The sequence below is a fragment of the Anser anser genome (assembly GCF_964211835.1).
Source record: "Anser anser genome assembly, chromosome: 1".
In the NCBI taxonomy this organism is placed as follows: Eukaryota; Metazoa; Chordata; class Aves; order Anseriformes; family Anatidae; genus Anser; species Anser anser.
The window spans coordinates 156,970,885-156,983,726 of record NC_139720.1 but is presented as its reverse complement, the minus strand read 5'-3'; the positions used below and the strand labels follow the sequence as shown (position 1 = coordinate 156,983,726).

The window sequence follows — 12,842 nt, the reverse complement described above, 5'->3', positions numbered from 1 at the left end:
ATCTAGAAAAATATAAGCGGATGTGGTATGGATCAAATGCCTTTGATCTGTAATTAGTCCACAAAAGCTGCTCTTTTAGCTACTCTAGAGTTTACATCATAAATATTGCAGGATTCAAAGGCTGGAGACTTCAAGGAGTGTGTGTAAGTAGGTCTAGGTTTTTCTCTGCACAGGACAGAAACGGGAGAGCAGTTTTCTGTGTCTGTTCTGTTAAATGATGTCTTTGTGTTGCAGATGCCAGTTGTCATAAAGAGCATACACAAACAACTCTATGTTTAGTTTCTTTGGGATTACAAGAAAACACTCTACATTTTGTACTCTTTGCCTTCTCCCTTTGCTCCAGGACCCGCATTTGCTGCTAATCATTTGATATTGCAACCTCAAATAGCTGGAGTAGTTGCAGCCTCGCTCAAGTAGCTTCCCACTCACCAACTCTTGTCTGGCCTTATCGTGAAGCTGCACGTCTTCTTGAATGGCAGAATCAGCCAGAGGCTCCTTGTTAGCCAATTTGCAGGCAGTGGTCGCACCTCACATCATCCTTGCTATAGTTCTGATTACAGTTGGATTCCAGCAAGGGTCGCCATTGTTTGTGCCTGGTGGCCATCCTGTTCTCCAGGCAGTGAACTCCAGTAAGCCCCTTACATGGTCCTACGTGCCAGAGATTTTCTCTGCTAGAAAACATATGGGAACTTCAACCCGAGTTTTGTAATGCTGATGCCACAGTCCTAAAGGCAAGAGAGAACACAGTTTTTCTTTCCTTAAAATAAGAACTGCAAATGCTCTGGTGGTGGAGTCTACATCAGTAAATTAAACATGCTCAGGAACTTTCTTGGATACGGAGGCCATATACTGTGACACAGCTTAACTTGCAGTGGTGCTCTTGGTGACTAAGTGGTGGTTGGAAATGTTTTCTGTAATAGTTTGACTCCCAAACTATGTCCAGGGGTTGTTTGGGAGAGTGCTAATTCACATGCCAAAACCTAGTTAGGGCATTTTCTTCTCCTTTACTCTGCTAAATGACCATGTTGCAATGCCCAGGAATGATCCCAGGTGCTGTTTCATTTGCTGATGCCCACTGGGAATCTAGGGATGGGCTGTAGTGGTGCAAGAGCAAAAGACAACCATGTCTACTCGGTAGAAAGGACATCTACCTATATACAGCTAAGCTTTGGCATTGATCTAAAAAGATCTAGCTCAAAGTTTTCAGAAATGTTTTTTTTTTTTCTGGGAAACTATCTTCCCAACAACTGTAACTATATATATATATATTAATTTTTCTATGAGCAATTTTAAACTGCTGAGTGATGGTTGTAAACAAAAGGGCACCGAGTAGAAGGCTGGATGTTCCTGTTGCCCTAGGTCAGTGCCTTACACAGGTGGAATTACCAATATTCAAAGCAGAATACGGCTGGTCATTTATCTCATGAGGAAAACAAGCAGCAGTGTGTAAAGAATGAATTTCAGAGGTATTTGCATATGGACTGGCACACGTGAAACATTTAAGACTATGAAGCATCAGCATAGTATATATAATAAAGGAATAGTGAACTGATACTGTATCACACCCAGGACAATGTATGAAAGTAACTGAAGAACGTATTTTAACTCACATCTTTTGCATTATGATCTCTGCTGGACCTAAAATGTTGCTGCTTCTTTGTTGTCTATATCTGACTAAAGGAAAAAAAAAGGAGGGGTCATAGGTTTAAGAAAGTTATTACCTACATAAAAAGAACAGCAAGCATGAGAAGTAAAAATTAACGTGTCGTGATGAGTTGCAAGAATTACAAGATGGTGAGCCGGTGACGGTATAATGCATAAATTACTTTAAAAGGAAGAATACAGCATTTAATGTGCCATTGAAATAGAAGGTTCAGTAACTGCAAAGAATAAAATTTAATCTGACAAAAAATAAGGGAGGTTTATACTATAAACCTTGGAACAAATTAATCCCAAAGAGATGAATGAAGTTAGCATGAGTCTATTAATTTAGCTATTACAGTTTTACAGTTTGCATCCTTGTGAAAAGGGAGAGACCTGGGACTTGCTGAACAATGAAAAATTGTTTTATGGGAAATCTCAACTGGCTACAAGTGTTGAAACATTTCAGGTCAGGCAGTGATAAATAATTGAAAGAAACCAACGTGACGTAAGTGTCACTTCAATTTTGCATTAATAGATTATTAGATGTTAACCTTGTCAGACAGGTAATTGCTGAATGAAATCATACTTTTGTACCTTTGCTTCATAATATCATTTTCTTAGTCATGCGTTTTGTACCAAACTTGATGTTGGCACTGACACTATTTCACATGCCCGTTGGTTCAGACTAGCAAATGTTGTATCGATTTCTAAAATAAACGGTAAGCATGCCAATTTTTATTTTTAGCAACTCAGAAAGTCTGTTGTGTGCTACCTGGGAAGTGCCAAGCAGAAGAGGCATACTGTGTTGGAATTTTAATACAGTTTTGTGCGTGTGTTTTCACATGTCATCTGGTAGAGATGACAGTAGAGATTGCATGCTGTTTTTAACAGGTGTTTGTTTTTTTCAGGTGGTCTACCTGAAATTGCTATGAGGAGTAGATCATTTCAGGATTCTCTTATTTGAATACTTGGTGAACTCTGAGCTATACTCTGACAGCACAGGATCTTGGAGAATTATTATGTAAGAAATAAGAGAACCTTAAATTTTACCTGTAATTGTTTTGTTTTGAAATCCATGGAAACTTTATGCAGAGTACCTGAAAGCTAGCTTGTAACTAACTTTTGATTTTCCTTATAAGTAAACTCTGGTTGGAGACTTACATCTGAGTTATATTTTAAAGGGAAAAATGTTGGGACTGAACAGTGTTTGCAGTTTTTTAGGGCTTTGTTTTGAACTCAGCTATGTTCCCATTAAATCAATGGAAACACGACTGGATTCAAAATGACCCTTATTATTGCTTCACTGGGGCTGATGAACTACAGCCATTGACTTTGAAAGAACCTAACTAATTTTAGTGAAGTTCAGTCCCACAGGGCCTTGCGCCATAGCACGTACATGTCTAAGGAGAACATAAAATACTACCAAATAGGAACACTGCGTTCTCTTTGTAGGGACACTCAGCACCCGCTAAGTGCAGTGCCAGGCAGACACCTGCTGGAGACCCCGAATGCTCCCCAAACCTTCGGCCTCACTGGCAGAACAGCTTGCAGTGTAGTGGTTACGGTGTAAACAACACTGTGTGCAGTTGTGAAGAACTAGGTGGTGGCTGGAGGTACTGTGGGCTGTAGCTCTACAGCAAGCACGATCTGCAAAACATCATTAGGAATATTAAAATTCATAAGTAAAAGGCTGTCCTTGAGAGCTGCATAAGCACATTCGTTTCTGTGGGCCTGCACGTACTTTTTGCCAGTTTCAGAAATATGACAGTTTTTTAAAGGTCAAGTTTCTCATCTAAACCTCATTATAAATGTTCTTCTCCTGTACATCCTTTCTGTCCAATAAAAATATATATATAGATATGGATTTTTGCTGGTCTTCACAAATCAGTAACTGTGTTGTGCAAGTTTAAATAAATAAGAACTTTAAATGTAACTGTAATTCAGTTTCCCTGTTTAGTAAATTCACCTTTTCACGGAGATGAAGGTACTGTGTCAACAGTCTGGTATTTATTGAGAAAATCTTAAATTGTAATAGCACTTCTGTATCTTACTAAAAGCACTATGAGAGATACTTCAGTCTAAATCCTTTAGCGGTGTTTTTATTTCAAATACACAGTTACCAACACAAGCCATCCTAATGCTATTCTGTTACAGAAACAAGGCTATACTTAATGTTGCTTCTCTGTTCTCATGTTTGCTTGTTGGGTAATGAACAGGCTAAAGGTGAGAACAAAACGCTGCTGTACCTTATATTTATAAATATTCACCCATCTGTGGGACAGGCTCGCTATCACCCCTCGCTAGGGGTGAATTTCACCAGATAATCCATGGCGTTCTCTGCAAAGTTTCACTGCAGAGAGAAGTGCATCTCTCTTGATGCCTCGGTAAGATCCAGAAGCTTTTACCAGCCTAATACCTTAACCGTGTTGTGGGATCCTGGAAAAGTGTGCGTGTGTGTGTGATATGTGTGTGTGATACGTGCGTATGTGTGAAGTCAGGTGATGGATGGTGTTGTAGCAGCAACTTTATGAACATTTTCCAGCTTCCAGAGTTTTATCTCCTTTAGTTTAGGCTGTTTTCTAGCACTTTGCAATATTTCTCACAATTTTTAATAGGAGCTGACGTTCTCTTTCAAGAGTCTAAATACTCCTGCTTTCTGTATAAAAATCTTCATCGTAAAATACAGAGGTTTAACGGTTTTTATAGTTTTAGAGTTAAGTAGTCCCACGGGGATGTACTGCTCTGTTGTGAAGAGGTCTTCCAGAGTTGGTTGAGAGAAACTTAAGAAAGTTTCCCTAGCGCTGCCAGGCACCTAATGAATAAATGGAGTAAAGGAAGACATTCTGTGATTAAATAGCTTGGATGAGCAATCAGCCCGAGCACGACGTGCTTTGCGTGTTAATGCGCTATAACCCAGGGGCCGTACGAGGCTCGTATTTGGATGGGAGGTGATTGTAACAGACTTTTACAAAATCCGGAGAGCTGGGCGCGGACAAAGCGGTGTTTTTGGCAAGGAAACGCCCGCAGCGCCCGAGGCGCCTCAGCACCAACGGGCCGTTGAACGAGCGGGGCCGTTCGGGAACGTTCGGGGCCGTTGGGGGGCTCCGGGCCGAGCCTCGCCTCACGGCCCGGCCGCCCCGCTCACCTGGCGGAGCCCCCTTTCCCCCCTCATTGGCTGTCTTCCGCCCCGCCCCCGCCTTCTCATTGGCTGGCTCCGCCGCCCCCCCGCGCGCTATTGGTCTCCGCCCGGTACCTGGAGGGGAGCGAGGAGCGGCTCCCTCTCCCCCCTCCTTTACTCTCCCCCCGCTCCCATTGGCGGCAGAGCCGGCGTGCCGGGCCCGCCCATTGGCTGCTCGGCCGGCCGCGTGCCCGGATTGGTGGGCGGCTGCGCGGCGCCCCGCCCCGCGGGGGGCAGAGCGGCGCGTTTGGGCTGGAGAGTTGCCGGCGCCGCTCGGCAGCGCGGGGCTGCGGGCGCCGAGAGCCGGGCGCCCGCTGCTGCCGGCTGGGGAGCGCGGAGCGGGGCATGGCCGCGCCGGGCTGAACCGAGCCGAGCCCAGTCCGGGGCGGCGAGCAGCATGCCGCCGGCCGCCGAGCGAGGGGAGCCGGGCGGGACGTCCGCCCTGGCAGCGGCCGGCAGCGCCTGAGCCCGCGCTGCACCGCACCGCGCCGCGCCGTGCCCCGCGCGTCGCCATGGACGAGCGCTTCAACAGGTGGCTGCTGCCGCCGCTGCTGACGCTGCTCTTCCTGCTCATCGTCTACCAGTACGTGTCGCCCGCCTGCCCCGGCGCCGCCTGCCCCCGCCGCCCGCCGGCCTCCGCCGCCCGCCGCGGAGGGGACCCGGCGGACGAGGAGGAGGCGGAGGAGGCGGCGGCGGCGGCGCTGCCGCGGCTGGTGCCCAAGTTCCCGTTCGCGCGGGGGGAGCTGTGCCGCCGGGTGCGCTTCGACATGCGGGGCCGCGACGTGATCGTCTTCCTGCACATCCAGAAGACGGGCGGCACCACCTTCGGGCGGCACCTGGTGCGCAACATCCGCCTGGAGCAGCCCTGCTACTGCCGCGCCGGGCAGAAGAAGTGCGCCTGCCACCGCCCGGGCGGCGACAAGGACACCTGGCTCTTCTCCCGCTTCTCCACCGGCTGGAGCTGCGGGCTGCACGCCGACTGGACCGAGCTCACCAGCTGCGTGCCCGCCGCCATGGAGCGCCGGGGCTGCGCCGGCAACCGCACCCTCAGGTCAGCCGCGGGGGGGGGGGCAGGGGGCGCGAGGCAGCGGCCGTTAAACGGCGCGCGCCCGGCCGTTAGCGGGGGGAGGGGCCCCGCGCGGACCCCCCCTCGCTTTCACCTCACGGCGTTTCGGCGGGAAGCGCCCGTCGGTGAAAGCGGAGCGGCTAATAAATAATAAATTAATAAATAATCGAGGGCTACGTGTCCGGGGTCCGCCGTCCCGCTCGCTCCCCGTAAGGAGGCGTGCGTTTTGTTCCCGAGCTTGTGCCGGGGACCGAGCCCTGCCCGCCTCTGCGCGAGTTTCTCTCAGCTACGCATCTTTAGAAACTTTATTTTTTAAAATAAAAGCACAGCCATCACCGAAACCCTCCTGTGTATACGCGAGTGCCTCCGCAGCCTTGTAATTGGTATCTGACAGCCCTCAAACCCTCTTTAACCCCCCAATTCAGGGCAGCAGGTGAGATGGTTGAGTGCCCGTCGCCTGCTGCCTGGGGAGCTGGAAGGTTGTTGCGGGGAAAAAATCGCCGTGTGGATAAATATCCCCGGTGACACGGGCTGTAGGCTTCTGTGTGCGCTGCTTCTCCTCGTGTTAGCTTGTGTCCGATCTTGGAAAAAAAATCTTTTCTGTTTTGAAATGGGAAAGTTGTCCGACGGCAGGCTCTCAGCGTGCAGGATAGCTGTAGGCGATTCGCTAAGTTTCGGGCTTTGTTCCCACTCATTTACCATGAAGTCACGTTTCCAGGCTTGAGTTAGGTCCTGTCATTATTTGTATGACAGACCCTGAACATGTGCAGTAACAAGGTAGCAGATCAATTCTCTCTTAAACTTTAACACTATAATGATTGCAGCTTCAATTTATGTAAAATACTTGAGGGGAAAAAAAGTCTTTCCTTTTTTTCAAGTTATATAGTTTTCCAGATAACACAATGTTCTTTCATTTTACTGCCCATCTTAATTTTTATGAGTCTGCAGACTGTACGTTTTTATCAGCACCACTCACGCATTGTTTTGGGTCTTGTAAAAACACATAGTCCATGACGCCCACGGGCTCGTTTTCCCTGGTCCAGTTTATCACCAAGGTAGCTGGTTGCTGTTGAACAACTCGAAGATGACTTGATGTAAGCATCAAAGACGATAACGGGCCCTCCCGTACCACAGAGCTCCGCACGTTTGGCGTGATTCCAGCCACGATGATGTAATGTTGAGCGCCGGGGACTTGGGCTGCACTTGCAGGGTGCTGTTAAGGCAACTCGTACAATTTTATGAAAGACGTTCAGCTGGGGATAAATAGAACGTATGGCTTCATGTGCTAGTGGAAGAGAAATGCTGTGGATGTCTTCAAGGGCAAAATAGCGTGGTGGCAACAGTACAGCGGCAAGGAATATTCAATAAAATTGTAAAGGAAACCAAGGAGGGGAGGAGGAAGAGTAATACAGAAATGTCTGAGAATACTTTACCTGTCCCTGGCATCCTCTCTTCTTTTCCTTTGTCATGAAGAGTAGTAGTAAGTGAATAACCAAGTGTTAAATTCAATGCCAAAGATTGCAAATGGGTGGTAAAAGTGAAGTAGTAATTTTTATACTCTTAGGTAGAAAACGTGATTATATTAATTGATAACTTTGAGTTGATTTACAAAGCAGTTCATGGCGATTATTCAGTTTTTTGTTAGTAATTATTTTGATTGAAGAAAAAGACAAGTAGTGACACTTGAACAGTTACAGCTAAAGTGCTTTCTTAATATTTTTTGGTTTAGTTAGGGAATGCTTTGGTTAGGATGGTATCTTACTTGGGTTTTCTGGATTCATCTTCACATAAGTGAGGGAAGTGCTGTGAATACTTATTGGTCGTATCATTCTAATACTTGCTCCTTCTTGTTGTATTATATGCTGTTCTGGGCAGACATCTTTTTCTTTTTATCATTACTTTCTCTTTATAGTCGTGTAGCTTGACTTCAGGGTTATCTGATAGTTCATTTTAAAACTCCTTGAAAAAAAATGAAGTATGGAGTGGCTCTGCTGCGAATATCTTTGCTCCTGGTAAAGTTGGAATCAAGCCTAAAATACTTTGCTGGAGGACTGTACTATTAGAGGCACACATCTAGGTCTTTTTTAACGTATGAACTGAAAATTGAGCGTGAGGTGACCGTATGCCTAAAATAAGCAAGAAACTAGCGTATGAGCCTAAAGTAGAGCATACAGACTTTTTTTAGTCATCCTTTAGAGCTTCTGAATGTATTTTAGGCATTAGACTTCCCTGATTAGCTTAGCTTTTCTCTTCAGCCTTCCAGCAGTGGAGCCAGGAAATTAGGCTGAATTGGTTAGGTATACGACACTAGATTTTCTTAGTGGGTGGGAGGGCAACAGGACAAACCAAATGATGAATCTGGTACCCAGGTGTTTGAGCTCTTGTGTAATATATTTGAATATGTGGTGAGGATGATTCTATTTTTTTCTTCATAGCAAGGCATTAATATAATCTATTCTTTCAGCTCTCAGTATACGTAACTGGTCTTTAGCCACAAAGAAAGGATAAGCAATTCAGGGCGTAAATCTCTGCATTCTGAAATCGTGGTTCTTAGAGTGCTGGTGATTGTGTAGCGTAAGTAAAGATTAAGTAAGTGAGAGCCTTGTTTAATCTTGTTTAGTGTTCTCAAGTATTTTATTTGCTATTTTGTTGTACATTAGATGAAGTCCTAACTTTTAACACAAGTTCTTAGAAGAGTCCACGGAAAAAATAAGGGAGGGAATGGTCCTAAGGATTTGAGGAAGTGCGTGAAGCCCTACTTCACCCTGGATTTGTTGTCCTTCATGAGCAGTGCGCTTACAGATGTCTTACATCTGTAAGATCTCATTGGGATATTGCAGAAATCTGATCTTGGCTTTTTTCATTTTCTGGTGTTTGAGTTCTGAAATCTTGTATCCCAAGAAGGAACTCAGGGCAGAAGCTGCCACTGTGGCCCAGCAACTTGAACTCCTCCAGCCCGAGCACCAACTCTAATTTTGAGGTCGCTGGACCTATGGGAGACCTCTATGGGACTTATGATGTGATGTGTACTGGGTCCAGCCTAGGTACTTCAGTGTGAACAGTTGTTTGTGTATTGGATGCTGATGTGGAGTTCAGAAATCTTCATCAAACTCTTTGTTATATTTGGAATCAAAGCTATTCTTTTGAATGATATTACTTAAAAAAAAAATAAAGGCACTACAAAACTTTTAATTTTTTCAGTCATTTACACGTTTTAATTTGGAGGATGTGAGATGTTCTGTTGAAATATTACCTAAGTGTTTACAGAATAGTGCTGTTAGTTTCTAACACTAACGCATAGCTTTCCCTCTTACAACAGTTGTTTTCTGGACAGTGAGGATATGGAGAAGAGTATGCAGTTGATACGGTCTTAAATTAAACTCATATTAATGTAGTTTTCAGCTCAGTGTTGCAAATAATATAATTAGAACATTGTGACTTCTCTCAGGATGCCGTTAGGTTCACGTGGAAGCTCTTACATCAGTAGCATACCCACCAAACATTTCACAGGAGACTTATTGCTGTACCCTGTACATGCAATTTGGGTTATTTTCTGTGCCTTCCAAAAATGGCTGTTAGAGGAGAAGGTAACGGAATGGTGCACAATCTTTTTGTAAGGAACGGTCTTTTTATCTCTGACCTCTCTGTCCTCACAGCTGATGTGTTTAGTTCTACCTCGGGAACTTGGCTTTCCTTCAGAGGCTATAGAGCTTCAACCAACATTTATTGAGGACAAAAAGGAGAGAGAAATGATGTTAGATGTCTAAATTGGGATGCCATGGAAGAGCTGGTCTCAAGTCTGAGCAATGCCATTAGGCTGCCTCTGTAGACAGTGGGGAGGAGCAGAGTAGTACAGCCAGTCCTTTGCAGGGGCTAAGACATGGCTGAGACCTGATGAATTTCCCTCTGGAGGGGCAGCTCTTCCTTTCGGTGGCTACAAAGGAAGACTGGAGGGGCTGGTTTGGACTAGACGTTTAAAACTCGATGGGAAATATTGCATATCTCATGTTGCAGACACGTGGTCCTAGTTGATATTAGGAAGAACTTCTTTACTGAAAGGGTTGTTAGGCATTGGAATGGGCTGCCCAGGGAGGTGGTTGGGTCAGCATCCTTGGAGGTCTTCAAAAGACGTTTAGGTGTAGCCCTTAGTGATATGGTTTAGTGGAGGACTTGTTAGTGTTAGGGCTGAGGTTGGACTCGGTGATCTGGGAGGTCTCTTCCAACCTAGATGATTCTGTGATTTTGTGATGTCTGCCTCTCAAGGTACCAGGTAATAATACCTGGTGTGTGGCACACGGCTTGTGTGGCCTCTCTGCTTTATGTATGAGGGATTGAAAGGGGACCTTTAGAAGTTCTTATCAAGGCACGCTTTCTCCCTTGCTGGTGTCTGTGATATCATTAATAATTATTCATTATTATTTATTACTAGTTTGATTAAATTAGGAAGGTAATCTTTTAAACTGCACACTTGAGGGAACACTTCACTGAAACTGTTGTCTAATTTTTTTATATGAAACAGTGAAATTAGTCTAATTCTGTAAACCACATGAGCTTTATTATCAGTGCAGTGTAGTCTTCTAAAGTATTGATTTTCATTAATTCGCTTTTATTATACTTCCCAGTTCTTCATGTCTGTTTAACTTGCCGTATGCCCTGTTAGTCTATGGAAGTATAAATCAGCAGTAAACCCATGAGTCACAGAATTGGTAGAGTTAAATAGAAATTAGCAGGTTCCCTTTTCCTCTGGTGCAGTCCTATTGAGTTTTTTTTTAAAGCTCTAGCAATAAGAGCATAAGATGGTCTCCTTTCTTTGCAGCCATGGTAACTGTGATCATCACAAACACGTAAGAAGAGTGCTAATTGAAAATTAAGACTATGCTGAAGGTAAGGAGGAGAAGAGAACAAAAAGCTTCAAGTGTTTAAACTGAAAAACCTGCAAATTCTCTATCACATCTTGGTATCTTCTGAAATGAATGTTAGAGCTAGTGAGCTTTTATATTTTCCCCCCTCATAAATTTAAGGAACAACAAGGGTTGAGAAACTTCTTGTGATCCTGCTACTGACAGTCTGATGTGGTTTTTTTTGTTTTGTTTTAATCGCCTCCATTGTTGGTAACTTTAGAAGAACCCTTGGTAATCCCTTCTAGGGTTTCAATATCCTTACAGTTGGACAGTGATACTGTCTTCAGTGCTACAGTGCTCAGTGGGATTTTTTTTTTTTTGAGGGATGTGGAGAACAAATTGATCCCTTGCTTTTTATTTGCCTGCTAGGTACTTCAGTTCTTAGGAAGTCCTCTTTCAACATTCCCTTATTGAAAAAAATAACCCAATCCAGCTCATTCTATATTTCTTTTAGGTCATTTTTATTGTTTTTCTTCTTTTTTGGGTTTATGTCAGTTGTTTTCTTGAAATGTGATGCTTCGGTGGTGGTACAATATTTCATCCATATATGTAGTACAAAGTAGAGCAGAAAAGATTACTTCATTTTTTCTGGAAGTTATGCTGTTGGTTGTACTTTTCAGTGACGCTCATTTTGCAGTTGTGTGACATTGACTGTCCAGCTGGGGGTTTAGACACTATTTATTTTCTCAGAGACTACTACTTATATTTCCCATTGTCTTTTTTATGACTCATTATTTCTGTTTAAGTATAGAGCTTTGCATTCATCCCCACTTGATTTTGTTCCTCTTCTGCCAGTTTCTAATTTGCAAAATTGATTTGAATTTTAATTTTGTCCTTCCTAGCTTTATATCATTGACATATTTAATAAATGTGTTCTGTATTCAGCACCCATGTTGTTGATGCAAACATCGAATAGAATTAAATCCCATTGTAATAATCTTTTGTTTGGTAGAACTCCCTGGAAAGCAGTTCGCAGAGTTGTGCCCCTGCCACATTATTATTACTATTTTGCTAGGCAGTGTTTTTCTAGCTTATGACACTGATTGGAAGTGTTGTCTAGTCATGCTATTTTTTTTAAAGGCATTTCCTTCTTGCTCTTCCTTTTTAAAGTAAATTACTATATTTTTAGAAGGAAATTTGACTTGATCCAGCTTGACTGAGACTACAGTGCTGTCTGGTAGCTAATCTTTTCTTCTGTGTGTTTTAAGCTCTTTGTTTTAGAAATCATGGCCACTGGAGTTAAGCTGAGCGTTGTTTCCTGCATCCTTTTAAGAGGCGCTGTTTGCCTTTCTCAGCCCTCTGATCCTTCACACGTCCTTCCGAAGCTTCCTGTGGCAGCCTTGGTTCTGTGACTGGTTCCGACCCCTTGATTAGCGCTCTCGGGTGGGGATTATTTTTATTTTCCCCAAGCTCGGTTTCTTTCTAGATGTGTAATTCACGTACGTGCTAACTGTTGTATTTCACAATTTTCTTCTTTCTGTTGGAATGACAGGCTTTCACCTGTGTTTTTTCAAGGGGGTCTGATGCTAATAAGACACTGAACTCTTCCATCTTACATAACAGAAGTGTTCAAAATGTTTATCTTGTTATTTGTTCGACCTGATTGTAGAATATCTTCCTAGAATATTATCCTTTACTGAGTACTTATTTCACTTTGCTTTGTCCCTTCTAGCTCTTATTCCAACTTGAACATAAAGACCTTTCATATTCTCTTTGCGAGTCTGGTTTGGTTTCTAATTCCTTCTTGTGCTTAAAAGCATGTTGTGGTTGAGCCTGCTTTCTTTGCATTACTGTTAATTGTGCTTGTGACCGTTTATTGTTTGAATAACTAGCAACTCTCCCCACCTTTTTGCACTGTTTTTGTCTCCTGTGAGATGTCTGTCCTCCAACCCAACCTCAGGAGTGGCAGACAAATGATTGATGGGGACAGAGCTTTCCAGCATTGCGGTTGTTATGGCTCTGGAAAACTTTTGACCCAAAGTCTTGTCTTGAGGCTGTTGGAGCTGTAGCAATAATCCTCAGCAGGTTGCATTGCATGGGGGCTGCAAAAATG

The 12,842-nt window shown here is 43.9% G+C and overlaps 1 protein-coding gene across 1 annotated transcript in view; it reads left to right on the top strand.

Moving 5' to 3' along the window:
- Positions 1-3,971: 3,971 nt before the first annotated feature.
- Positions 3,972-12,842, top strand: part of LOC310903614 (uncharacterized protein) — a gene marked incomplete at its 5' end in the record, with an annotated part of 260,258 nt that continues 251,387 nt past the window's right edge. Inside the window, 2 exons of the mRNA XM_083847174.1 lie at positions 3,972-4,028; positions 4,606-5,873. Of these exons, the coding sequence (XP_083703300.1) occupies positions 3,972-4,028; positions 4,606-5,873 (1,325 nt within the window). The remainder of the gene's footprint in view (positions 4,029-4,605; positions 5,874-12,842) is intronic.